Consider the following 12,469-nt stretch of genomic DNA (forward strand, 5'->3'; position numbering starts at 1 on the left):
AACAAGCATGTTATCTTTCACTCTTTAATCAAAATAAAGCCTTCTACAGATACACTCCCAGTCATGTGAAGGCCTACACCCATACAGAATTCCCTAGTACAAGACTTCAGACTGAAATGCTACAGAACATTCATTTAATGCAGGGGCGGGAAACCTAAGGCCCAGGGTTGCCTGGATCTGGTCCCTGAGGCTCGGGGCTCCCTCCAGCATTTGGGAGTCCAGCCCCACTCCCCTGCACAGGGTTGGAGCACACAAAATCTACTCGCCTGGGCCCCCCAAGGTTCTGGTGTGGAAGGGGAATGTGGAGAATGTCTCTCCTTCTCAGTTGGGGGCTGCCTCAGTGAGGGGTTTTTTGGTGGTAGTTTTTTTTTGCACTTCTCACTTGTGTGTGGCCCTGAGCCAAAAAAGGCCCCCCAGTCCTGATTTAATCGAATTCTGAGCACCACCACACGCTTACATCCTTTTAACATGTCAATAATGGCCTGTGTACTTTACACAGTAGAATACAATACTGAAATTTATAACCCAAGAGCTTGTTACAATCTTGCAGGCCACAGCTAATAGACTGGGAGCTCGTATTTTGCAGCCCTCCATGTTTTTGACAGTGAGGAACCTGTATGTACCTCCATGTGAACAGTTATTGGGGAGTGACCATGTGGGGTACTGAGGAAAAAAGGTGTCAACTTAGCCAGGCTCCACAAAAGGCCAATATAGTGAAAAATTAAATTCTCAGCAATTTGGGAGCGTCCTTATTAGCTTCCAATGCATAAATAAAAACTGTGCATTGGAGCCTCTGACAAACCACATTACACAACTTAATTTATAATTTTTTGTTTTAAGCCTCTACCATCTACACAACATCTGGGCATTAGCTACATGAGGGTGAAATCCTAGGTCCATTAAAGTGCATGACAGGGTATTGCAACTGACTTTCATGTGGCCAGGATTTCACCCAAGGCAAAGATCCATAAAGATACAATAAAGACCCAAATCTTGAATTGCAACAGAAGTCATGAATTTTTTGAAACTCCCCAACTACTGAATGTATTCTCTTCTGACTTCACAGAAAATTAAACTGTACCCTAAGAAAGTAAAGCAGTACAGGAGTTAACGTGTATTTTTTTCACAAGCAATTTAAACTGTCTGACAGCATAGTTGGTTCAAAGAAAAATCGTGGTGGTCTATCTAGTGCACATAGTAGCTTAACTGGAGTTGACAAGAGACCATACCTGGCATCCCTGCTGCCAGGCCTTGTCCAAAAGCAAGAGCAGAGTTCACTGCTGCAGCTGCCACAAGTGGATCAGTCTGCTGTCCCTGCTGGTTTTGATTTGGGGTCAAAGGACGCTGACTAGCTCCTCCACGGAGAACCTGAGCGAGAAAAAAAGATTGTTTACTAGTCTGTCTGCTTTGAGACCGGCATACAAGTCAAAATAACTAAAAACATTTCTATATAAACTTTCACAAACAGTCAAGCTAAGTGCTGTAGGCAGTGTTGTAGCCATGGATACAGCAAAGGACATCAGAAAAACCAATAGGCAATATTTTTTATTGGACCAACTTCTGTCAGAGACAAGCTGTCACTAAAGCTTTCAGATCACCTATAGAACCACCCCATTCATGCTCAAAGCTTGCCTCTGTCAACAACAGAAGTTGATCCAATAAAAGATATTACCTCACCTACCTTGTGTCTCTAGTTAAGAGTACAACCTCCAAATTGGCATGAGATGTGTGACTTCTTCTCAGTTACAAATCCTTATACACACTGAGGTGTTACATTCACAAGACTTGATGTTAAAAGGGTACAAATGCCTAAAGATGCCCCTATCAAATTTACTGGGGTGACCTGGAAAAATGTCACCCCCTGACCTTTTCATTCCTGTTCACATACATCTCTGACATCCAACATTTTAAACAAATCTTTAAGAGTCACTGCCCCCGGGAAAGGATGGTTACTGGTATTTATTCTCCTGAAGATAACACATATGGCTACTGAGGTACATAAAAACTACACTTAAATCCTACCACCTTCAGCAAAAATGATTATATACTTGGTTTAGTTCCTATAGTTTAGTCAGACAAGGTGGCTTGAATTGATTTTTTTCCCCCATCTGTGAAACAAAGACCCCTTAAATAACAAGATCACACAATGTCTTTTAAATGTTGCCCTTGCGGTTAAAGCACCTGATACACTGATGCTCTGTGGTTTATCTGTTAAAAATCGACTATGCAAATTGTAACAAAGTGTGCACCCACTTGTGAGTTTTCAGCTTATTAAAAGCCGTCACTTGGTGCCACACACATTCCAGACATTTTACAATAACAGATTACACAGAAAGATATTAGAAACTAATAATTACTTAATGAACCAACAGAGAGAAGAGAGAGTTAACAAATTTTCATGACACATCTCCAATTTCAACAGCTGCAGTGATCTCATAGAACCATAGAGCTGGAAGAGACCTCAGAAGGCCATCAAGACCAGCCCCCTGCTCTTGCCAGGACCAATCCCAACTAAATCAACCCAGCCAGGGCTTTGTCAAGCTGAGACTTAAACACCTCTCGGGATAGAGACTCCACTACTTCCCTAGGTAACCCATTCCAGTGCTTCACCACTCTCCTAGTGAAATAGTTTTTCTAATATCCAACCTGGACCTCTCCCACCACAACTTGAGACCATTGCTCCTTGTTCTGCCATCTGTCACTACTGAGAACAGCCTCTCTCCATCCTCTTTGGAACCTCCCTTCAGGAAGTTGAAGGCTGCTCTCAAATCCCCCCTCACTCTTCGTTTCTGCAGACTAAACAGACCCAACTCCTTCAGCCTCTCCTCATAGGTCATACGCTCCAGCCCCCTAATCATTTTGGTTGCCCTCCGCTGGATCCTCTCCAATGTGTCCACATCCTTTTAGAAGTGGGGGCCGCAGAACTGGACACAATACTCCAGATGTGGCCTCACCAGAGCTGAATAAAGGGGAATAATGACATCTCTGGATCTGCTGGCAATGCTCCTCTTAATGCAACCTAATATGCCATTAGCCTTTTTGGCTACAAGGGCACACTGTTGACTCATATCCAGCTTCTCATGCACTGTAACCCCCAGGTCCTTTTCTGCAGAACTACTACTTAGCTGGTTGGTCCCCAGCCTGTAACAATGCTTGGGATTCTTCCGTCCCAAGTGCAGGACTCTGCACTTGTCCTTGTTGAACCTCATCAGATTTCTTGTGGCCCAATCCTCTAATTTGTCAAAGTCACTCTGGACCCTATCTCTGCCCTCGAGTGTATCTACCTCTCCCCCTAGCTTAGCGTAATTTGCTGAGGGTACAATCCATCCCCTCATCAAGGCCCAGAACCGAACCTTGGGGCATGCACAATGCTGGTGCAAAGGACTGAATATGGATAATGGAAGAGGTGTCACAGGAAGTGAAATACTTCTATTTTTATGAATCCACCCTCCCTTTTCCACCATCCTAAGCACCAAAGAGAAAATGTCCATATACATAATTCTAGTAGGTTTCCAAAAGTGCTGGCTCAGCTCTTCGAGTACTTCGCAAAGTTCTCATTAGCGAACAGCGCTCTCAGTGAGGGCAAGTGTGTCGTCATCACCATACTTTTGAAAGCCGCTGAAGTGCAAGGGAATGAGCGCAAGACCGTTATTTGAAAATGAAAATCTCTTCTGAAAAACCACAGCAACATGTGAGGGTCACTTCTTCCAAGGGAGTATCTGGGAGGGTTTCCCTCAGAAATGCAGTCTGCCTCACTGGGAAGAAATGTTTGCATTCAAAATACGTACACACTGGTACATCTAAAGCACTTTGCCCACTCTGGGGGCTGTAAAAATAGTGGAAGATACCATACGTTAGATATAGAATAGATGGGTTTTGAACCAACCTACAGTTACTGCAGAAATCATTTCAGCACATAACTTCCATATAGAGCTCAGCCCAACGGTGAATGCATACCTCAAGTGGCATGTCTATTATACATAGCTGCTTCTGCTTTACCTGTACACGTATTCCTTGGTGTAAATGTGGAAGCTCAATTCAATCTGCATATGCTGGTGACTTGGCAGAGGTGGCGGTTTGAAGACTAACTTTGTCAGCAGTCATATGGTCTCTTTCTGATTATTTGTCCAGAATCAAATTATTGCTTAATTTTATCTGGAAGGGCTTTAAGATGGTACAGAGCATTCATTTCTGATTCTAGCAGTTCTAGAAACAGCAGCTGTTAAGTCCAGTTACGAGCTATATCGTGGGGAAGATATGTAGAAAGAGCATGTAAGGTCTGGTATCTCACAACCTGCAAGTGCTAGAAATCAGAAGCTTTATAGCACTGCAAAGATGGCACCTCTGGGATTTCCAGCAGTATGACAGATTTATGCTGTTTCTAGCCTTGAAGTATCATAAGAGACAGTCTGTTACAACTATGTGCAGCCTGAGTTGGTGCTTAGTTCAGAACTAACGCTGAAATCATTATAGCAGGCTCAAACCACAATGACTTCTAACTTGCAATCTCTGGAGATGCACAGAAGTTTCAGGTAAATAAATGTGAGGCTGACGCACAGCTTGAAATTCATCTTAGCATGCATTTTTGAGGCATAAAACAAGGGGGCAGAGATTCATGTCCCAATGGCAGTGATGACTACAAATGAACTATGGTGCCACCAGAAGCCCTTTTATCGTCATCTTGAGCTGGGAGAGTTTAGCAACGACGGAACAATTTTAAATTTGTTATAACATCATTCTGGAAGTGACTTCTGAAACAGAAAATACTGAGTTGAATATTAAGCTAACTCTTTGGGGCTTCCGTACAATTGTAGACCACTTCCAATGCTCTTCACTTCACTACAATGAAAAACCACCTTAAGTGACAATTTAATTTAACTATCATTCCACATCACATTAGATCAGTACTTTGACTCATTTTCATCTATCACTCTCACCTGCTTGTAAGAGACTACTTTCACACTCACCTCATCTGTGTCTAATAAAGGTTGTTACTATTAAGAAATATTCATTTTAAAGCACTAGTGTGTACTTCACATTCATAACTTAGCTAATTTAGGAAGAGTTCTTAAAATGGTCTAATTCTCTTTATGGTTCAAGTCCTGCTGTATTAAAAATTGGTGTTAATGGGCATTTTTATGACAAATTATTTGTAATACTGGAACAAAACAATGATCCAACTACTTGAGAATCCTCTCTACGACAAGGATCAAGTCATAATTGCTTCAGAGAAGATATAAGCATTATGCATCTTATTTGCAGTATTACAATGGGGAAATTTCTTCTGATCCCAACTGATGATTCACTCGCTAATTCATCCCCATTACTGTTGTGCTTAGTTCTATGAACACTGGTTAAATCACAAAATCACCTGCCTCAATATTGTCCTGCAGTAGAATTTCGGGCTAATTTTATGCTGGTGTAAAAAAAATTATTTCATTTTATTCATTTTGAACTTTAGCTTAAATTAACTCATTTTCAAAGTGAATCAAATGAAATTGAATTAAGGTCACTTTGACTCTGATTAACAAAGTCCATAGGGGTTCAATGTGGTGTAACTAAACTATTTTTGAGTGCCCTTGTGCAGACAAGCCCTTAGAGTCATCATAAATACTTATAATAAACCTAAGGGATCCAGATGGTTATATGACTTATCTGAACTCTCCTACACTTCTAAGGAGGATTTGAAGCTCTTAAACACCATCATAAGAAAGGAATGGAACACACAAAAAGTCAAGTTTAGGGAATACCACGTTTGTGAAACATATGGGATAAGTAAGGATAAGATTAAGCCATGGGGAGCATAGATTCCATGGCTTTCAGAGATCTTTGAGACATTTTCCTCTCCAGCTCCAGACACTGAGAGGAGACCCCAAACCTCTGAGCTTCTGGGGCTGCAGTGGAGGCCCCTGGAGCTGTTGTCTGTTGCAGCAGTGGGTGCTGGACTCTCCTCTCCCTCCCAGCCTGCCGTGGGGCTTAGGATCCCTTCCCTCTCATTTGGGCTGGTCATCTCCTGGTTGGTGCCTCTCCCACCCTCCATTATTTTCAGTGAAAGTCAGACAGTTCATGAGCTTCCGTTTATTTTAGTTTATTGCCCATGGCTTGTCCATTACTTTACTACAAAAAAAGGTGACAAAATCTTAACTAAGATTTACGCTAAGCCAAATGAGCTCTTCCTTTGTGCCCAGGTACTGCATGCATATGAACTGCAGAGGATTTACAAGCCTGGCAAACTTCACCATTGGCAGCAAAAGCACCTTGGTTTGCAGTGTTAATGCCAGCTGAGAATGTGAGGAAGAAGGAGAAAAGCAACTTTAAAGCTCTTTTGCCTCAGAACTGGGAAATGGAAATGTTAGTACATTTGCTTGTTTTCTAAACCTTACAGGGAACGAAGGGAAAACGGGCGGACAGTTATTACACAAACTTAAGAATATTAGTTTTTTTAAAATTGGGCAAATGTTAAAGCAATCTGTGTTTGCACAGGAAGAAAGCTTGTCCTTCCTTCTCAAATACAAATTGGGAAACGCATCAGCATGGAAAAAAATGAGTTTAGGTTAAGCTGCTTCCATTATATTAAAACTGTTACAGCTTCAGATAGTCAACAGAACTTGGTTACAGTATTATCATGTAATGGAAACATCTTATTCCCAATGCAGTTTTTTTTTTTTTTTTTTTAAACACAAATCTCATCAAACCTGCTTCTCATAATTTTAATTCTTATTAATGTGGTTTTTTTTGGTTGGAACATAGACACTTTTAAAAAATTATCTTGCTTATACTTGCCAACAGCTTCCTCACTAATCCCCTTTGTGTGGTGGAAGTGAAACAAGAACTAACACTTCTATGCTACTGTTCTACTAGTTACAACTTCTAACATGTGGTTAGCCAGATAGATGAAGCAGCAAAAAGCTATTTTTCAAGTTTCCTTCTTTCACTTTTGACTGGTCTGTTTGGCACGTTATATTCTGCCAGAACTGACGCACACAGGAAGTTCCAAACATGGAAAGAATTGTGTGATCCCAATAGTTAGCTTATAGGTAATAGTCTCTCCTCTATTTTAAAGAGCAAGGTCTTTTGAACCAACTGCATCATATGTATGTTCAAGTTTTGTCATAAGAAAGAGCAACTATTAACACATGAGCATACTTATATAAATCCCAGGTGCCAACTGTACCTGCAAAACGCCACCACTCACCTGTTGTTGTCCCTGTTGGGTCTGTTGAGTGGTTTGCTGATTTGCTGAGTTAGTTGCAGCAGCTGCTGCTGCGGCTTGCTGTTGGAAGAGACTGGCAGGATAAACTCCCCAGGGAGTAACTCCATAATACTGATGAGGGACAACCGCAGGGCCTGAAATGTCAAAGGAGAATTCAGTCAACTTCTGTAATAAACAAGACCTGCTCAGCAGTGAACTGCCACCAAAAACACCTACACACATCAGGCCTGATTCAAAGTCTATTTTAAAGTTTATCGCAAAGGATTTTAAAACCACTGGGCTCAGGAGTGTAGTTCAGGGTAAATGGAGTTTACCTGATTTGCATTTGGAGAAGATGGCATTTAGTTGAGGTTAGTTGCCCAGTTCTTGTTTAACTACTACACCATTAATTGGCCTCTGCCTATTTTTTCTTCTATCAAAACATACAAATAGGGCCTGAAAGTTTTTTCTTCTGCTTGGTTTTTGCTTTATATACACCAGGCACATCAATGTTTAGCTGGACTTCCAAGTGAACTCCAAGGCCACAATTGAAGATGTCAAAATAACCAGCCCGTTATTTCAAAATAATAGGCTTGGTAGTGCGGACAGGACACTCTGCTTATTTTGAAATAAGAGGAGTTACTTCGAAATAACTCCCTAATGTAGACCAGGGCCTAGTTACATGTTTTCAGGTTTTACAGGTTTTCAGGAGAGAATATTACCTATAAGCTAACTATTGACAAAAAGCTGATTCTGCTCTCAAGATTCCTTTGGCATGTCATTTATTTCTCCAGCCACCTGGGAGAGTTCTCTAAACTAGGGAACACCCAAATTCAATGCAAAAACAAGCAGAATTAAAAACAAAAACAGTACAGGCCTTTCAGGCTTTTTTATATACCACATAAACAGTAAATCTGGGGTCTCAAACTCATAGTCGAAAAGCTGTCTGTGGTCTCGGGCAATTCGCAATCTGGCTCAGGAGACAGAGAAGGGGGGGATCGGCACCCCTCCCCACCACCAACCCTCTCCCACATTGCATCCTGTTCCAGAAGGAGAGGGCCTCGGGCAGCAGCAGCGGAATGTGCAGGGGAGTGGGGTGGCGGTGCTGTGCTGCTGCCAACTCATGCCAGCCCCCACCCCCAGTAATCTCCCTCAAAGCCACATCCCTCAGGGGACAGGGTGCAATGGGGGAGGGGGAGAGGGGAAGGAGCAGGGCTTGGGGGATGGGTACTAGCACACACATTCCTGAAATAATAGAAGGATAAAAGGGCCCAGATCCCATTTTTCCATGCTTTATACCATATTTCAGAGAATATGTTTTTTCATAAATGATAATTGAGAGTTTTCATGTGGGGTGTTTCAAATTCCAAACCTCTCAGTTATTTTAGACAAGGCCTGGCTTAGCCTTAGTTTTCCATCTGAGTGCAGTCAGATAGAGAAATGTGTATGCTGCACTAACTGGTACAATATATCCCATCTAATACAATAACATGGGGAAGCAATACCAATTTTATGTCTGCTAGTCTTTTGGAGTGAGCAGCAAAAGGTTAACAAAAATCTTCTAATTTCTACTTTTTTCAAAACCAATGCAAAATCTACTTGAGGGGTACATTACTGTTTGCAGTGAAAATGACTTTAAACTGGATGCCTGAATGAGATACAACACTAAATTTTACATCATACATACAGGATGGTGTCCCTAGCGTCTGTTTCTCAGAAGCTGAGAATGGGCGACAGGGGATGGATCACTTGATTACCTGTTCTGTTCATTCCCTCTGGGGCATCTGGCATTGGCCACTGTCGAAAGACAGAATACTGGGCTAGATGGACCTTTGGTCTGACCCAATATGGCTGTTCTTATCTGCGCTCTACAGTGTAGCAGACGGGTGTACAGACAGATACTTTTGTCAAGGTCCAAAGGTATAGTCAAAGTCCAGATTCCAGAGAAAAAAGCAATATAACAATACCAGTAAGCAATAAAAAGATTTCAGTCTGTTCAAAATCATATAACAGTCCAAATTTGGCCTGTAGCCAGCCCACTGTCTACCTCAGCTGAGACTGTGAAACGGACAAGCAGTGCATTCCTACGTGGCGCATTAGTGGATCTGATGAGAGTTCAAATGCACAATGCCGCAATTTAAAACAAATTTTTGTCTGTCACAGATCATTAAAATATATGCAAATGATGGAAATTTAACAAAGATGTGAATGAAGAGAAGATGGGTCTCTGCATCAAAGAAAAGGAATTCCAAGCGTAAGTGTAGCACAGAAGAGGGAAGGAAGACAAAGAGGAGGATATCAATGAGGCCATTAAACCGGAGGCCCAACAATTATAACTCCTTGCCTCAAAAAACAAACAAAAAACCCCCCAAAAACCCACCCTAACTGTTGAAAGCAAGTTCCAAAGGGGTCGTCATGTGAGTCTGTATCTGCAAACACAACCAGGAGTCCTGGGGCATCTTAGAGACTAACAGATTTATTTGGGCTTTGCCAGGGACATGGAAATGCAGGCTGAAAGTAAGACATTGGGCTCAGAATGCTGTGAAATTGGTACCAACTGCTGTGCGGCAGGTGCACCACCTGAATTATGCTGCAAGATGGTGAAATTCAGCAACACCATTACACTGATGGTGGCACTCATCGGTCTTACTGTGACATCCTTATCAAATCATTTTAAATTTGTCTGTCTACATAGGATGTGTGTACCACCGGTCACTAAAGTATCTAAACACTCTGCCATCACAGCACTTTTGCATGGTAAAAAAAAATCACCCGATGAACAACCTGGCTGCCAGTGCCAGAGGATAAATCAGGGTGAGCAAAGATCTGTTCCCATCAAAATCAGTTTGTTTTGCACATTAAAATACACACTCATGCTCTGTGCCAGAACTCCATTAAAGGTGAGAAAAGTGAGTATATTTCCAACTCAACAGATCTGCTCCCAGGCAACATCAGCTTATTTTACATGTTCAAATATCTTTTAGTCCAATTATCATTGCACAAGAATACCGAAGCACAGCCCATCTTCATGTAAGCAACAAAGGTGCTTAAATGAAAATGCACCAGTGCCTGCTGGAATCTAATCAAAGCTTGCTGGGGCCTGTAGTTCTTGCAGGCCACACTTCTATACTGCAAGCAGGGTAGCTGCCAGCATTCTGGCACGTTGCCATGACAACTTTCATTTGGACAAAAGAGCAGAAATCTCTATTCCAAACCAAAAGAAGTCCGGTTTATATTACTCTGAGCTCTAACTACTGTGCACATATGGTCTGGACTCTCTTACTCAGCTAGAGTAACTACACCTTTCGGTGTAAAAAAGGGAAAGGTTATTGAAGTCTGCAGTCAGCTCTTTTAAACAAGGCACTCAGCGTTCTGCAAGTCTGGCTTCCGTGTGTCTGAGCACATGGTGAGGTTCTCATTCCCAAGCAGCTCTCTCACTTAGGGCAAGCATGTCACCACAACCAGAGCTATAAAACTGGTAGTTATTCTTTTTATTTTCAAAAGACTAACAGAGCTTTACACTTACGAAAGGTCTCCTATAAAAGGAAGAACATCCCAGTGAATTTGAAGTCAATACTTCTACTGTGCGCCACACAGTTTATGTATATCCAATTTCTTTCAGCATGTACACACTTTAAGAAATACAACTAAGCTGAACAGCAAATGTGGTCAAAAGGTAAAAATGGTTCCCGTCAACATCAGTGTTACCACCTCATCTGTACGGGTCATTATAAAAATCATACCATTCATGTGAATCAGAGTATGAGGACTCACACTCAATGGGGGACTTCGCAGATACCCATTGGGAAAATAATACAACAGAAGACAGATTATCCAACAAGTTCCTGAAATGTACTGGGGACTGCTTTTTGTTCCCGAAGGTGGAGAAATCCACTATGGGAGAGGCTGTGGTAGATTTGATTTTGACATAAGTAGTGATTGAGAATTAGAAAGTGGAAGGCAGCTTGGGTGAAAGTGATCATGAAATTGTAAGATCATGAATGGTGGGAAAACGGCACAACAAAGATGATGGTTTTAAGATGACAGACTTTAGCAAACGTAGGGAGCTGGTAGACAAGAGCTCATGGGAAGCAAGTCTAAGGGGAAAAAATAGTTCAAGGGCACAAGATCAACTATCCCACTGCACAGAAAAGATAGAAAGGATTATTAAAACCACACATCACTTAACCAGGAGATCTGAATGATCTGAAACTCAAGATAGAGTCCAACAAACAGTGGAAACTAGTTCAAATAATAAAAGACAAATAAGCATGGGAGGGATACAATTAGAATGGCCAGGGTACAAAATATGATTAAACTAGAGACAAAAAGGATAACAAAAATACATTCTACAAATACATTAGAAGCAGGAGGAAGATCAAGGACAAGTGAGGCCATCAAGGAGTCATTAACAGAAAACGTGGAAATGCCAGACAAGCTGAACTTTTTGTTTCATTTTTCACCAAAAAGCTTAGTAGTGACTGGATATCCAACATAGTGAATGCTCTGAAAGTGATGTAGTATCTGAAGCTAAAACAAGGACAGAACAAGTTAAAAATTACTTAGACAATTTAGATATCTTCAAGTCTCTAGGGCCTGATGAAGTACATGCTACAATACTCAAGCAGATGACTGAGGAAGTATCTGAGCCATTAGAAATTATCTTCTATAAGTCATGGACAATGAGAGGGTCCAGAGGACAGGAAAAGGGTAAATACAGAGATAATCTATTAAAAGGGGAATAAGGACAACCCAGGAATTACAGATCAATCAGCTTAATTTCAGTATCTGGAAAGATAATGGAGGAAATAATTAAGTAAATAATTTACAAACAAGTAAAAATAATAAGCTGGTAAGTAAAAACTGACCTGCATTTGTCAAGAACAAATTGTGTCAAACCAACCTGGTAGCTTTCTTTGACCAGGTAACAAGCCTTGTGGATGGAGGGAAGTGGTAAATGTGAGTCTGTATCACTTGCCCTTCTCATAAATGAACCAGAGAAACACAACTTGGATGCATAACTGATTGGAAAACCTTTCCTGGAGATAGTTATCAATGTCAAACTAGAAGGGCATATCAAGTGGAGTGCCATGGGGACTGGGCCTGCGTGTAGTCTGGTTCAATATCTTCGTTGATTATTTAGATAATGGTATAGAGAGTACACTTAGGAAGTGTGCAGGTGATACTAAGCTGTGAAGGGCTGCCAATGTTTTGGAGGATAAGGTTACATTTCAATGTAATCTGGACAAGTTAGTGAAATGGTCTGAAATAAACATT

The 12,469-nt window shown here is 41.4% G+C and overlaps 1 protein-coding gene and 1 non-coding gene across 10 annotated transcripts in view; both read right to left on the reverse strand.

The window, feature by feature from the left end:
* The window catches only part of PUM1 (pumilio RNA binding family member 1), a 140,640-nt gene that overhangs the window by 32,900 nt on the left and 95,271 nt on the right, over window positions 1-12,469 (reverse strand). For all 9 annotated transcript variants that reach the window (XM_075908743.2, XM_014579270.4, XM_006134560.5 and 6 more), the window contains 2 exons: window positions 7,196-7,347; window positions 1,230-1,368 (listed from right to left, as the gene is read on the reverse strand). In XM_075908743.2, coding sequence (XP_075764858.1) covers window positions 1,230-1,368; window positions 7,196-7,347 — 291 coding nt within the window. The remainder of the gene's footprint in view (window positions 1-1,229; window positions 1,369-7,195; window positions 7,348-12,469) is intronic.
* On the reverse strand, window positions 3,521-3,605 carry LOC112547670 (small nucleolar RNA SNORD103/SNORD85). The gene has a single exon (XR_003091466.3). It is a non-coding gene; the product is annotated as a small nucleolar RNA SNORD103/SNORD85 (small nucleolar RNA).

The sequence above is a fragment of the Pelodiscus sinensis genome, chromosome 26 (assembly GCF_052426305.1).
Source record: "Pelodiscus sinensis isolate ZL-2025 chromosome 26, ASM5242630v1, whole genome shotgun sequence".
Lineage (NCBI taxonomy): Eukaryota > Metazoa > Chordata > Testudines > Trionychidae > Pelodiscus > Pelodiscus sinensis.